The sequence below is a fragment of the Podarcis cretensis genome, assembly GCF_951804945.1.
Source record: "Podarcis cretensis genome assembly, chromosome: 3".
Classification (NCBI taxonomy): domain Eukaryota; kingdom Metazoa; phylum Chordata; class Lepidosauria; order Squamata; family Lacertidae; genus Podarcis; species Podarcis cretensis.
This window is the reverse complement of record NC_137172.1, coordinates 19,090,602-19,106,605: the sequence shown is the minus strand read 5'-3', so window position 1 is coordinate 19,106,605 and position 16,004 is coordinate 19,090,602. Positions and strand designations below refer to the sequence as shown.

The window sequence follows — 16,004 nt, the reverse complement described above, 5'->3', positions numbered from 1 at the left end:
ATCTTCTCTTGAATCTCTGCTTCCAATCTAACAGCTTGGCATTTATTGATTAAAATACTTTTTCTGCCTGGCCCCAGTGAAATAACACAAATCCCTATCTCTTTATAGAGTTTTCTACATGCTTAATCACTTGGCTTCTCTACTTCCCCCCTCAGCCTGTCAACTAAAAAAAAAAGAATCACTTTATGTATGGAACCAAAATATGAAACCATTCTTAATCATCAGAATATCTGACCTTCTGCCATGGTTTTTCACACTTGGTCTTGAAGGGTTTGCTTTGGCAAAATGACAGCACACTGAGAACAGTGGCATAAACTCGGCTTTCCCCAGATACGTAACAGCCTTCTCAAGTAATTGCTAGATTAGAGTCCTGTAAAGGATGTGAGTAATTCTAAAGTTCCTTGGTACTACATTTTACTGACTATGCAACTGCATTAAATTTCATCTACTTTTGAATTTTTCATTTATTGTATTTTTCATCTCTGTTGGAAGCCGCCCAGAGTGGCTGGGGAAACCCAGCCAGATGGGCGGGGTACAAATAAATTATTATTATTATTATTATTATTATTATTATTATTATTATTATCATTTTACTACCAATATTTCCTTTTAGTTATGGGTTGCAGGTGCCCATCGTCTTACTATCTACAGCCAGGATGGCCAACTAGCAGTGGTTGGTCTCCTGAAGCAATTTTATCAAATTTCAAATCAAGTTGTGGTACAAAGCAGCAGCATTCTGCATTTTCAGAATGGGTGAGAGGAAGCAAGTGTCTTCACACTTCATTTTTTATATATATATATAATATTTATTAAGGGTTTTTTAGTTACAACACACAAAACAAAACATACAGAAATATCACATTTTATAACATATTTTCTTGTCCTCTTTGGACTTCCTCACATCTCCCGCTCCTGCGTTCCAAATTTATAAAAATTAAACCAGCAATTTATCACCTTGTCCCCACCTTACAATCTAATTTTCCAATGTTATATCTTAAATTTTAGATATATTCATTTTACTCTTTAAAAAAATCAAATTTTTAGATAACTATTAGGCTAAGTTTAAATGTTTTAAAGAGCAAGTGTCTTCACACTTCAGTGCCACATCTCTCTTTGGATTTTTAGAAATGGAGCACTTACTTCCAATTCCTTTTTATTTTATATATTTAAAATATTTTTAGCCTACATCTCCTTTGTGCTCAGAATGATGAAAAACAACATTAGTACAATCAACATCATGTAGTAAAATGTACTTCTAGCCTTTGTACCTCTATGTCTACTATATATTTTGGAAAGTGGTTCATCTGTCCGTCCGTTTTCTATGGATTTGGACACCTCTGAAGAGATCATTGCCAAACAGTTTCTAAGATGGAGGAACCAGTTTTTGTCTACATTTGGGTAGATACCATCAGACACCACTTTGAACCAAGATGGCGGACCAAACCATTCCACACTGCACTGATTTGGACACTTCTGAAGATACTGTCACCCAATTGGGCATGAAAGTTTCTGAGACTGAGGAGCACGTTTTGGTCTGTTTGGAAACTGTCAAATACCATTTTGAATTAAGATGCTGAACCAGCCTGTTCCAAACAGCTGCAGGGAGACCTTTTGCCAGCATGCTACTCAAAGAGAACATGCTGAGGAAGCAAACATCAGGGGCAGGTGTGAGACTGAGGACCCAAGGACAGAAGAGACCTAACCCCAGGACGAGTGGAGGGGGGAGAGGAGAGGAGAGAAGAACCAGCTACAAACAATGTGCTGGGCCAAGACCAGTGGTCAGTTGGTAGTTCACCATTGGTTATTGCACCCATGAAGATGGGAGTTGGTTGGTGCAGGAATCAGTTTGTAGGGGGTGGCGGTGAGTGAGGTGGGTCCAGCTCAGACAACTGCTTCTCATAATGCAGTGCTGGTGGAAGCAGCAGCGATAGCAGCTGGATAAGTGCCAGCCATTGAGAGGTAGGTGGTGGTGTTGTTGTCAGTGGCAGGAAGAATGGCTAGGGCATAAACTACACTGAGGGGCAATGACACAGAGGAGTGGGCAAGCAGGTGTGGCATGGCAGCTCAGCATGTACAGCAGCAGTGCAGGTGCGACCATGTCAAGGGTGAAATCCTGTTGGCTGAAGGGGTCTGCACCACCAACTTGTTCCCCATGAGGAACACACTAGTGAAACAGGACTCAACAGGACTAAACCCTCTGGCCAGTTTCGTTGGTATTGGGGCGGGTGGGTTGGAGATCAGGGACCTGTGCACAGCCCTAGAAACTACCACATTATATTCTATTATCAATTTATAAATTGGTTCCTTAGAATTCCTGAGCAGCGCTGGTTATTTTCCACCAGTAGTGAATAAGAACAGAAAATATGGTTATCCTTGACCTATTGTTTCTATAGAATCATTCAATTCAACACTGGGTCTAGTACAGAGCCTTGAGTATGTCACTGGTAGGTTTTAACAAGATAAACAGCATGCTATTCATTTTTACTCTTTAGTTCCCTGCCTTCCTGACAGCTTTTAAATATAAAACAACACTCTGGTGTCCAATCCATTACTACCTTGGCTTCTTCAGCAACCAGCAGATATTTTAGTTCCTATTTATATAGTGCTTAATAGATATATTCAAGTAAATTCAATAAAGCTAGGACAGAGGATTCATGTTTTATGTTCTTCGGGACCCACAGGAATCATTCTTAAAAGAACAAGGTCCTGTTACCTGTCCATCAAAAAACTATTAGCTAAATCAAGGAAGAGTACAATGAAGGAGCAGTGTGTGTGTGTGTGTGTGTGTGTGTGTGTCTGTCTGTCTGTGGAATGCAAATCAAAGTCACAGAAATATGATCAAGAAACCTACCAGTTCAATGCCAGAGTAAGGGTCTCATGTTGGCTTAAAATACACAAAGCCAGGAAATGAGAAGATAATGCTAATGCCGTAACAGACATGCTCTGTCACCAGTAATGATGTTGCGCAATGTCTCAAACTGCGCTTCCCTATAACTTGCCCTCCATGTACCTACACTTGGTCCTAGTCTTTCAGGTCCAAATCCAGGTGGGGGAAATGAAGTGTCTGGAACCAGTAAAGATGCTCCACATTGTCCTGGTCCTGTATTGCTTTATGAAGTGTCTGGACCTTATTATATTTCTAGAATAATCCTCCTGTGAGTTGCTCAATGCCTGTTGTTTAACTGCGCAAGGAGGACATGGAGCCCTCTTCTAGTGCCCTTCATCATCCTTACGCTGGCTAACCCCAAAGGAGGTCTTTGTGCGGCAGTATAGCAAGACTGAATGACCTGGGAGTTCAAATACCTTATTCTGGATTTGGAACTGCAATGTGATGACAGAGATAAAAATACTCATTCAAAACCTTTTTGAGATTTTCTCCAGCAGGCTTGCCACAAGACATCTGGGACTGCTTTGGAACCTGAGATGCTAGGTGGGGATGAAACAGGCTGGGTGGTATGGTGCTGCAGTTGAAAACAAGTGGTAAGTAGAAGGATTAAGCAGCCTCTTCCAGCTCATCACTTATTTTCTTCATATTGTACCTTCCCAACAATGTTATTAACAAACAAGGTTGAGTGAACTCAAAGGAAATCTTTACGGTCCTACTAGACTGCCCCCCCCACTTCAATACCAATAGGCTCATGGTAGCATGCAAAAATAAATAAATAAATGAAAAGACACTGGAGAGAGATTAAACACCACAGGACGGCATAATTCTTGAGCAGTATGAAGTTGGTTCAGGTTTGCACAAATATTTCAAATACCACCTAGGGTCCACACAGCCGTTCCATTACCACAGGAGGGTTAATACAGATGCTTAACAACATGTTATACTTTAATATCAAATCTAATTAAGCTACAATTTCATCCACAAGCTAACAATTTTAGTTCTCTTATTAGAGACATGTATCAATGAGATATTCTCACTTTTCTGCCAGAAAATGGAAGAACAGTTGGCATTATTAATTTTTGCCCTGACAAAAGCGCACATAAGGGCAAAGATATTCTTCCAATAGCTTCAACCTTAGCAGGGACAGCACCTGTTGAGAAGCAGCACTGTCTATCTAAGCTCACGAAAAAGCTCTTTCAAGCACCACAGCTCTGCAGTTTCCCAGCCAGGATAATCTAACCTTAGTTCACATCCATGTCAGGAAACCCTAATGCACTCCTTATCTTTGTGAGGGAGAAAAAAGCAGTGTCTACTGCATTACAGACAAGTCTTAAGGGCTAAAAGACGTCAGAGTTCAAGGCCAAAATGATTATAGAAGAATAAGGCCAGACACGGGGGTGAATGGCTCCCATGAAGGGATAACCTGGGGCACCTACTACTCTGTTATCAGCCAGGCTCTGGGGCCAGTCAAGCTGGTGGGTCAGCTTGACTGTTTCACACCAGATGATCTGAGCATCGGTTTGTGCTCCCTTAACAACTTTCTATACACTTTACTCAGCTGAACTTAGGTAGGAGGAGTATCAGCAAGAACCGGCAATAACATCTCTTAACGGAACTCCCTAGACAGTAAATGCAAGGCCAATAAATTAATTTGAATTCAAATCAAATTAATTTGTCAGCCACCACTGCATATCCTACACACAAAAAGTACATGCAACACTCCTAGGCCTCTAGAAATTTGGAAACGGAGAGCTTAAGAGCATCCAATCACATTCAGAATTCCTTCGGGAAGGATCAAATAAGCAGTAATACAGTTCTTCTAGCAACCTCCATCCATCAACACTATGCTGTACATGTGCAATACAAGTGCCTTTTGCTGAAGTCCTACCAAGCGCTGTTTAGTATTACATATGGTACAGAACAAATGAAATGGGGAACTTCAGTCCCAAGATATCGCACATAGTAATCTCACTGTTTAGGAAGTAAATGCGTATGATGTGGTACCTATTTATCTACTTGCAATGGCATGCTTTCAAACTGTTAGGTTGGGGGAAGCTGGGACAGAGCAATGGGAGCTCACTCCATTGCAGGGTTTTGAACCGCCGACTTTCTGATTGGCAAGCCCAAGAGGCTCAGTAGATCAGACCTGCATCTTTTTTTAAAACAAACAAGCAAACTTTTTTTGCTTATGTTGTTAGCTCATGTTTGGTTAATTTTATCAAAATTACCGTGACCTTATTCTATCTTGTTAGTGTGAAGCTGTGCACTCTCTTCTTTGGGCAAGAGGAGCTGAGAGGGCCAGCTCCTCCAGGATAGGATCTATTTTAAGAGTTGATTAGCTAAACATTCAACATCCAGCTATGAAGTTTGTATATATGTCTGAATCAAAGTACACATCTGCTAACATGTTTGTGTTTGGTCACTGTAATTGTTTTTACACTTAAGCTTTACAATCTGTGTTTCCTGCCTTTCCATTTCCCTCTTATCTTACTGCTAACATATTTCTCTCTCTTTCCACCCATGTGTATGACTATATATCTCTGCCAACTCAAGACAGCATTCCATACACCAGACAAAGTGGACTCTGGTCCACAAGAGCTTATGCCCTAATAAATTTGCTAGTCTTTAAGATGCCACAAGACTCTCTGTTGTTTTTGCTGAACAGACTAAAATAACTACCCCTCAGGAAATGGGATAGATATTTATTTAACAGAGCCTGCAGCAGATCTGAGGACACTGATTTGTGGTCTGCAGATAAACTGTTGAGATCTCCTCACTATATGGTACACCAACAGAAAACACCACAGAAACATCTGAAAATGGAAAAGTAATTTCTCACCACAAAACTGAAGATGAGATGAGAGCAGAACAATTTCCAACTGTGTACATTTATCCCTCTATTATCTCCAGAAAGTGGCTTTTGTGCTGCTTATGCAAAACACTTCTGACCAGAAACAACAACAGAACAGAAGAAATATGTGGGTACAGTGTGGCAAACTTATCACTCTCACCTCTTTTAAAAGCTTATGTCTATCTTCAGCGGAAGACTGCAAACTAAATGTGAAATACAGGCTATGCAAAAAGCAGGGAGGCAAGGGCTCCTGTGGGTCTGAATAACAGACAGATAAGATTTAGCTCTCCCTATTTGATGCCTCCTGTTCCATTTTTCCAATGGATCCAGAGATTTGCTGGCTGTTATTTTTCCACTTATGTTCTCTCTAATCCTTGCCCTGTGCTGAAATTTTATCTCTTCCCTCCCCCCACCCCCACTTCCTGGTGACCTGTCACCTTCAGGACAATACAAGATGCAGGAACCTCTTCATTTACAACAACTTCCTGGAAAAACGTCTTATCAAGCCCGCCAGCTCCAGAGCACACCTGATAGCTGCTCAGAGGAAGTGAACCAAGCTCCCTCTCCACCCCAACCCCCCTTTCTGGCCTTCTTATCCTCTCCTGACACTATAAACAGTGTCTTATCAAACCAGCAAAAGATGTGGGAAACTGTAACGTGCAATAAAAGTTGTCCATCCCCCGTCCCTCCAAATTCGGACACAAAATAGGCACTTCAAATGCACTTTTATTGTGACACTCAACAGTGAAGAATGGAGGTGGGAAAACCACACTGAAGAAGCTATTGGAACTGCTATTTAATTACTTTAATATGCTCATAGTAACATATTACCTTTTCACTTAATGTGATAAAAATCTAGCAACATAATTTTGAGAAAAAGTGACTTTTCTAACGTTTTGAAATAGTACATACTATTATGATAGACAATCACACTCATTGTTTAAAATAATTGGACCATTCTCTATTTATATCTAAAGGTATTATACTTAATATAAAATATGTATATGCAGGATACGCATATCCTTCTCTTTTCTGTAGACCTATATTTATAATAATAAAAAGCAGCGCTATCATTATTTTGTTCAGTAGTGTAAAATAAATGCTGGCTGTTCCCCACATCTTTCCTATATCAAAAGTGACTTCTGTACTATCCTTAGCTCCCCTAGCTCACAGGAAGGGGTAAGGAAGAAGCATGTGAAGACAAGTAAAACGTTTTTAGATCAATTGACCTAATTAATTATCATTATTAAACATACAGTGGTGCCCTGCAAGACAAATGCCTTGCAAGACGAAAAACCCGCTAGACGAAAGGGTTTTCCGTTTTTCGAGGCGCTTCACAAGACGAATTTCCCTATGGGCTTGCGAGTCTTGTGATTTTTTTTGCTCCCCCCCCCTTTTCTAAGCCGCTAATAGCGCTAAGCCGCTAAGCCGCTAATAGGGTTGCTTCACAAGACGAAAAAACCGCTAGATGAAGAGACTCGCGGAACGGATTCTGTTCATCTTGCGAGGCACCACTGTATTTACAGGCAGTCTTGTAGGGTTAGAAACCCTCCCAAGGTAGGTTGCAACAATCAATATACAATATAATTAGCAGTAAGATTCAAGAATAATAAAACTGTAATACAAGGACCAGCAATAACACTAAAAACATACCCACTCTGGTAAATAAGTAATTATAACTTTAATTAATTTTAAAATCCAATAAATATTCAAGGTATGAAGGGGGGGGCATGATGTAGCACCACTGACAAGCATTCCACAAGTGAGACCACTGCCAAAAAAAGGTTCTCTTTCCTTCCTTCTTTTATTTGTTAGATACTTTATTTTGCCCAGGGCAACCCGAAGCAACTTAAAACCAAGCTTCCCTGAGTCTACCAAACTCAGAATACTGGATCAAGCCAAAGGCCTGTTTAGGCATCTTGTACTCACAGTGGTCAGCGAGATACCTATGGGAAGACTGCAAGCAGGACCTGAGTGCAACAGCACACGCCCCACTTCTGTTTGCCAGCAACCAATGTACAAAAGCATGCTCCTTCCATCCATACAGGAAGAAATTAATTATCACGGTTAGTTGCATTGATAGCCCTATTTTCCATGACTCTGCCTAATTCTTTTTTAAAGCCATCTAAGCTGGTGTTCATCACTATCTACTGGAAGCAAATTCCATAGTTCAGTTATGTGCTGTGTGAAGAAGCACTTTGTCTGTCCTGAGTTTTCCAACATTCAGCTTCACTGTGTGGCCGTGTTCTAGTATCCATAATGGAAATAGGTGTGCGAGAAGGGCTTCGGATGATGATCAGTGTGTAGGCTGAGATATGTGAAGGTAGTCCTACAAGTAACTTCATTCCAAACCATTTACGAGGAACTAGACTGAGGAATCTGAAACCCAGAGGTGAGATACAGCCCCACCAGGCCTCCGTGTCTGATCCTTGGGACTTTCTCGGGCCATGCCTCCTCCCCAGCCCTGGCTCAGCTTCCTCCTCGAGTACTTTGTGCCTTGCTGGAATGTGTGCTTTGGTTCTGAAAATACCACTTGCTTGCCTGGATGGGGAGAGGTGTATGTGGGTGCAGAAATTAACTTTTGTGGGGCTACTGTGCAAAGCTAAGTGTCACATTCATTGCCACATCCAATTTTGCCTTTGGCCATGCCCACTACTGGCATATGCCCACCAAATGTTGCCTATGAGGGGATGCAGCCCTCGGATTTCAAATTGGGCTTGAAACAGCATTGGCAACCACTGCATCAGCACAGGATCCGATTGCCTAGCCTCAACATCCAGCTGGCTGCGTTCTGTACTAGATGAAGTTTCCAAATCATTAAAGGCAGCCCCACATGGAGGGGCTACTCCAGACATCTGATTAATATTGTGCTACACTAGAGTTCACTGTCAGTGAGTGACTGACTGTGTCAGGCATGGCTAACATATGGCCCTCGAAATGTTGCTGAACTACAACTCCCATTATCTCTCACTATTGGACATGCTGGCTCTGGCAGGTGGGAGTTGGGAGTCCCAACAACATCTGACATTCCACAAGTTATCCACCTCTGCTGCAGGGCAAGACAATTTATGGATGTTATCAGAGACTGACACAACTTGACTGGATGGTTTGTGACGCAGATGACACTTTGATCGGGAGTGTGCATCTCTGTGTGACAGAGAGAGAGAAAGCGAGAAAGATAGATATGGTGCAATAGCTGGAAGATTGTGCTTCAGGGGGAGGTGTTTAACTTTATGACCTTTTGGTTCTTCCCAATCTCATGAGTTAATGGGGCTGTCTAAATAACATATCAGATAAGTCTTACTGGATCAGATCAATAGCTCAGTCCATCATCTGAGATATCCTGCCTTCAAGAATGGAAAGTATAGTTTGCTATACGGGAAGGAAACCGCCAGCCCAAGGCAATGATATGGAAAATTGGTTTGTCATTGTTGGTCTCAAGTTTCTGATATTCTCAATTTTGATGTACATCTTCAACCTGGCGATGCCTAACGAAGTGGATATTCCTGGCCTCTGAAGCTTTTACCCTTATGAATCCAGTCAGGCTACTGAGCCCTGTCATAACAACATTAATGAGATGCTTATGAAAAAAAATAGGTTATGTTATTATTGACACTCACTACAAAGGAAGTTTAAATTATATTTACAGCCGCTTACGTAGGGGGCTGGCAGAGTCTTCTCATGCAAAAATCTGATCATATCAACACTTCTGTAGTGGTAGAAGTATTGCAGCTTCAGATACTCCCAAACCATTAATCAAACACTTGCCTGCGCCTCTTGCTCTGCTCTTCTTTTTCTTTAAGACAGACCAATAGACAAGACAGTATTTTGTCCAGAAGTTATGTCTGTTGGTGGTTAAATCTGTTTAGGGGTTTCCTGAGAACACTCATTTTAGTTTTAGGAGCACCCGGGTGGCACTGTGGGTTAAACCACAGAGCCTAGAACTTGCTGATCAGAAGGTCGGCAGTTCGAATCCCCACGACAGGGTGAGCTCCCGTTGCTCGGTCCCTGCTCCTGCCCACCTAGCAGTTCAAAAGCACGTCAAAGTGCAAGTAGATAAATAGGTACTGCTCCGGCGAGAAGGTAAACGGCGTTTCCGTGCGCTGCTCTGGTTCGCCAGAAGCGGCTTAGTCATGCTGGCCATATGACCTGGAAGCTGTACGCCGGCTCCCTCGGCCAATCAAGCGAGATGAGCGCCGCAACCCCAGAGTCGGTCACGATTGGACCTAATGGTCAGGGATCCCTTTACCTTTACTAATCTCATCTTGCCTGTCTTTAAACATTGCAAGTTTATTAGTATAGAAGGAGTCACAGTGGACAGAGCTTAGTAGGTTGTGCTTAAAACTTACTTTGAAACTTTCCAAGTAAAACAGGTGAGAAAATAAATTAATTTCTAATAAACATTTACTTTGTCTATATTTATAGATTTGTATACTTAACATATGGTTACCATCAAGAAAAAGCTCAGATGCCAAAAGTTCTGCTGCACTCACGTACTTCCTGGCTCATAGCAGCTGGTTAGTATCTAGATCACTTCTAGCCAACTTGTATCTTGCTGAGGTCACTGCCAATGTTTGACAACTCAACCCCCAACTCCAGCATCTTTCCTAGTTAGTAGACCCTTTAGCTAAATTCAGCTTTGAAGACAGAGCTAATTCTATCACTCATTTAGCTGTCACTGTCACAGACAAGTCCCAAGTGGCTTCCTGGTTCTACATGCCTTTCTGGATTGTTTACGGTGCCCCAAATGTACATTTGTTTCCTCATCTGCAAAGCACTGCCCACACCTTTGCCTTCCAAGCTGTAGTATTTTGTTACTGAGAAAAATGTAATTTTCCTGTAGAGAAATGAATGCATTATCAGGCAGCTGTGTGAATGTCAGCAACTGGCTGTTGTTGGCGATGTGAAGAGCAATGAGTGGTGCTGTACAAGGAAACTGCTGCTACAATACGTGAGATTTTCCTCCCTGTCTTGCCTCCCCTGTGCGATGATTCCAAAAGTCCAGGGCACCAGACAAAACTGGCAGGTGGGCTCCCAAACATACGGGGGGGGGGGGTTTACCACATTTTGAAGTGTATTACACCATTCCAGCTTATTAGGGCCCACACTGCATGGCCCTTAAGTCCAGAGTCCAAAATTACCTAATTGTGCTACTGCCCCTGCATGAAACCCAGAGTGGGATCAACACCCCCCTCCCCCCAAAACTCAGCAGACATCCACAGCATAACCCACTGAGATCTCTCTGATTAGGTTCAAGTAATAGGCATAAGGGCAGGGAAGTAAAAGTTGAATGGGAAAAATAGGGAAGGGGCACACAAAACCTTTTGGCATCATCACAAAGCACCAAAAGACTCACAGGAGCAGTTAATTAAGAGATTACAACAATAAAAATGACATTTTAAGGAGCTGGTTGTCACTGTCAGGGGAAAGCAAATACATTTTGTTCTCTTGAATTTGCAGTTAATGCATGTGTTACTTTAAACCACACAAAGCCACTGTTTTGTCAAGTAATCTAGCCAGCACTTGTTTGCAAGCTTCTATGTCTAAGTTAACTGTGCCACAAAGCTTAAGACATTTTGTTTGCTGTTCTCTCCAGACAATATGTCTGTGGTTTTTCTCTCTCATCACTATTCAGCCTGTAAAGAGCTCTTGCATGCATAAAGCCTTTGAACTCCAGAAACTGCAGTCATTATTGCAATCTAAGTCACCCAAGCTGCAAAGTCTGCTAACAGTCACTATTCTTGCTAAATGTTGCTGCATTTTTCTGAAGCAAGGACTAACATGGAACTCCAGGAAATGGGAGGAGATATCCTTTTTGGTTTTTTATGACATTATGATTTCCCCCCCTTGCTTTTGTGAAATTGAACATGATCCATGGAAAAAGGAGGAAAACTGAGTCTCAAACAATAACAGCATAATTTTCATATTTTACGGTATGTTTAATGTACAGTTTTTTAAAAACCTTCCTTGTCTCATGAATTTTTGTTACGAAGTAGGGCATTAAATAATTCTATATTGCAGATGGGGAACCAAATATAAGACAGCATGACTTGTATGAGATTACTCAGACTGCTAAGGCTGATTACTCAGACTCCTAAGGTGTAATTTGAACTTTTATTTACCAAGTCCATTACTCTCTGCACTGAACTCAATGGTTCACAATGCTAGATACAATCTAAAATTTTATACCACATCATGCAACCTACAAATTGGGTGAACATTCTACAAGAGTTCATAACTACTGTACTCTCCAACTGGGAAAGGAGGAACTGAGAAGCAAAATAAAAAATATAAAAAATCACAAAATGGCAGTAGGCAGCTTTGGAATAGCAGAAGGAAACTCTGGCCTGCATACCTAGTTAGGCCTACCAGGCCTCTGATTTTGGCCTGCAAAGCCATTCTGGGCAAACCACACACCCTTGTCAGTCACCTGACATATGACATCGGGCACATAGATCTGCTATCTCTGATCAAAACATTAAGTGTTAAGACTGGAGACAAGTGATCTCTTATATTCAGTGTTAGTGCTAAGCACCAAAGTGCTAAAACTGGAAATAAGCTTATCTCCAATTTTAGCACTGTGGTGCTTAGCACTATTACCAGAGATTTTAAAAATTGTTTTTTTAAATAGCAGGGAGCATTTCTCTTATCTCCAGTCTTACAGCATTGGATTTTGGACTACAACTCCCAGTCTTTATGACCAACGGTCAGGGACAATGTAAGGTGGCTTAAGAAATTGGCCTACAGGAGAGACTCGAGGGCTCAGAATCAATCTCGTACACTAGAAATAGACTGAACACAGCCTGTGGAATGATCGATGGTGTGTTTGTGGTAAGGCTTGCTTTTGGTTCTTTGTCATTGCTTAAGAACTGAACAGTGAATTTTCAAATCCAAAGTCAAGACACCAAGAAAGCCAATCTGATATACCACTCACCTTGTGCCTCCAAAGAGGATGATCTTGTCCCCTACTCTACAACAGCACTGCCTGCGGCGAGGACATGGCCCTTTCCCTTTGGGATCAATTTTCTTCCAGGTGAAAGAAACTGGAGAAAACACATACAGCATGAAAGCTGAATATTTCAAGCAATCCTGGTAAAGACAAGCCGCATGAACAAGCTCTAGTTCTAAGAAGTTTACAAATTTAACACAGAGAAACAAACCTTCTGCTTTTCAGCAGAAACACTTGAGGTTTTTTGCTTGGAAGTGAAAAAGATGTTCAGGTTTCAAATATTGCAGTCTTTTCTTCATGAAAAATGTTTGTTTGCACTCTTGATATTTTATTCCCAATGGAGCAGGGATCTTCTGGTTAAACAGAAAAACCCTGGGACAGCTATACATTCCTTTTCACCAATAATCCCAAACATGAAATGTATGCAAAGCTGTATGTTTCACTGTACAAGCTGAACATTTCCAGCAGTTAACGAGGATACAGATTTCACACCTTCAAGTCACCCAGGACTGTGTGAAGCAAGAAACACCACAACTCCTCAAATAAAGGGAACTCAACATCGCCACCCGACCCCCCCCCATCTCCCCCCCCCCCAATGTCTCAACAAATGAAACGGATTTGTAAAAATGTTACATGGAAAAAATATGAGAGACATTACACTTACTTCTGTAAAACAAGAAAATCTTTAATAAAAAAATTTAAAAAATAAAATAAAGGGAACTCTTCCAAATTCTCTTGGAAGACTAAGGATATTATAGTTCAAAGCATTCAGCTGTTCCGGTTTGCACTTCACTTAAAAAAAACCCGGATATTTATTGCATAAGGACCCTTGAAAAAGCAATTGCTTTAGAGGGCAAATGAGAAGAAAGTGACAACCGTAGAACTCAGAATTAAGAAACCACACAGCATCTTCTGAAAACATTCTGCAGATTGAACTATGCATTAACTTCCTTTTTGAAGAGTACATGTGGGTGCACTGCCATCTATTGGTAACTGCATGAAGTACAGAAGCCATAACCACTGAGACATCCCCACAGAGATGCCTGCTACCCTCTCTCCTTTATAGAGTGGAGATTGGCAAGTTAGTTGTATGAATATAATAAAGGCAGGACGTAGTTACTCTCTGGAGCATACACTGACAAACCTCCCCCATGAGCATCATACTAAGGTGTGGTGAGATAACTGGAACTGTGTGGCAGTAAAGTGAGGACATACATAAGCATCACTTCACATCATTTAAGGTGGGGCCTTGCAATCCCCAGGCTGGTGTCTGGATGCATGAGTGGGCAGGTTGAGAGCCAATAAACGGAAGCTAAATACTAATACTCCTGTGCACAACTGATTCCCAGGAACTAGAGCGCATACCTGTTTTGGATGGGGTTGCATTCCTTCTGAGGGAACAGGTACATATTCTGAGAGTTCTCCTTGATCCATCTTTGTCACTGGAGGCAAAAATGACCTCAGTGGCTAGGAGTACCTTTTGCTATCCTTGGCTGGTTTGCCAGATATGATGGTTCCTGGAGTAGGATAGCCTTGCCTAAACAATTTTGGATCAGGTTTTCTGAAAGAATGCCTTCTCCCACACAGGCCTGCCCATTCATGAAAATATTCAGAGGCGGCCATTTTCATTTCATGGCAGCTTTGAGGAGGGCCCCTGCTCTGTAGAATGAGCTCCCTACTCGTGTAGTATACACCTGCTACAGTGAACTTCCACCCGCTGTTAAAACACATCCACTTGCTCAAGCTTTCTCCAGCCTCTGCCATCAGCTGAACAATTCCTAGGTACTGTAATTGCCATGTTCTTTTTACTGGATCATTTTTATTGTATGTTGAATTATTTAATTGTATGCTGCCTTGTTATTAGCGTAATGAGACACAGTAAATAAATATTTTAAACCAATGACATACCTACATATAATTAATGTAAGGAATTCACTTCCACAAGCTGCAGTGATCAGACAATGGATGTGTTCCAGCCAGCCATTCCTACTTCCAGGGTACTCCCATCCTACAGCCCCTAGTTTTTCATGCTCAGTCCTCACTGAGTTGGTGGGTGTTTTTTCCTCCTCTTAGTCCCCCCCCCACACCTGCCGATTTCCCCCCTACTTCCACAGACCCTGTGTTTCCTTGGGCATGCCGCTTACTTACTGGCTGAGCCCACAGGAATAACATTCAATCAATCCATCCATCCAAGCTGAGCAGGGGTAGCGGCCGTGGCCTTAGCTTGGAGCTTACAGGTCAACTGCGGCATGGGGAAAGCCAAAGTGAAGGTGGCAGACAGGGGCTGAAACAGCTAGCGGGAACAATCTGAAGTGGTCTCAGCTGCTTTTCAGAAAAGAGAATTTGTGGGCTCTTTGGATGTATGTACAGAATACAAGGGTAATTTAAAAAAATTTTCTCATTCATTTTTAAACTCAGTCCTCTGAGGTTGAAAAGCAATCTTATGATCTAAAGCAGAGCTTAGCAAGTCTCTGGCTAAGCAGGGATTTGAAGCTAGATCTGCTAGGACTAACCAGTACTTTAGTCTGTAAAATCTCACTGAAAGGTTGCCGTTCTTTCTAGTGCTGAAGAAAAGGGTGCCCAAGAGGTTTCTGCACCATTATGGAGGCCTCTGCTATATCCTGCCCTTTCACACTGAGGGGTGGCAGAGCAAACATGACCATGCACAGGAAAGTGGTGGTGGTCATGGTGATGTGTGCACATGTGCATGTGTGTGTCCAGTTCCTGAGAAACCTGGCCAGGGAGCATCAGCCCACTAGAGAAAAGCAGCTGGCCATAAAACATCTTCTTGAAGAAGCTACACTCTTCTGAATCTCTTATTTGAGAACTCATTAGCAGTGAGCCATATTAGTACCACACAGCCACATTACCAATGGAGAGATGCAAATAAAAGGGTGGAGGGTTTGAAGCTCCTAATGGATATACTCATCCATCAAAGGCATGATCCAAAAGTCTACTGTGCAGTACTGAACAGTCAACCCCTGGCCTCCACAATCCCGAACAGGTACTGGTATTGCTGTTACTGTTGGCAGAGACAGCAACACTTCATAGACAAAAGCTGCAGGGTCAGGGAGACTCACTCCAGGCTCAGATTAAGGAACCAGTATTTGGTGCATTACCCGGGTCCCATGTGGTGCCCCTGAGATATGCCTGGAGCTTTATGGAGTGTAGCTGTTTAGCTTTCCCTTACTCATGAGTACAATGTTGCCATTAGTGCATTGAGCTCCAAATCAATATAGCAACCACCACTTCAGCTAATATTGTTAACTGGGTCCAAGACCTCACCACTCCTTACTGATGGAATCTCTATGTGTTTG

General features: G+C 42.0%; 1 protein-coding gene across 3 annotated transcripts in view; it reads right to left on the bottom strand.

Annotated features, from left to right (window-relative positions):
• Positions 1-16,004, bottom strand: part of KLHDC3 (kelch domain containing 3) — a 44,516-nt gene that overhangs the window by 4,984 nt on the left and 23,528 nt on the right. For all 3 annotated transcript variants that reach the window (XM_079968920.1, XM_079968919.1, XM_079968921.1), the window contains one exon: positions 12,673-12,781. In XM_079968920.1, coding sequence (XP_079825046.1) covers positions 12,673-12,781 — 109 coding nt within the window. The remainder of the gene's footprint in view (positions 1-12,672; positions 12,782-16,004) is intronic.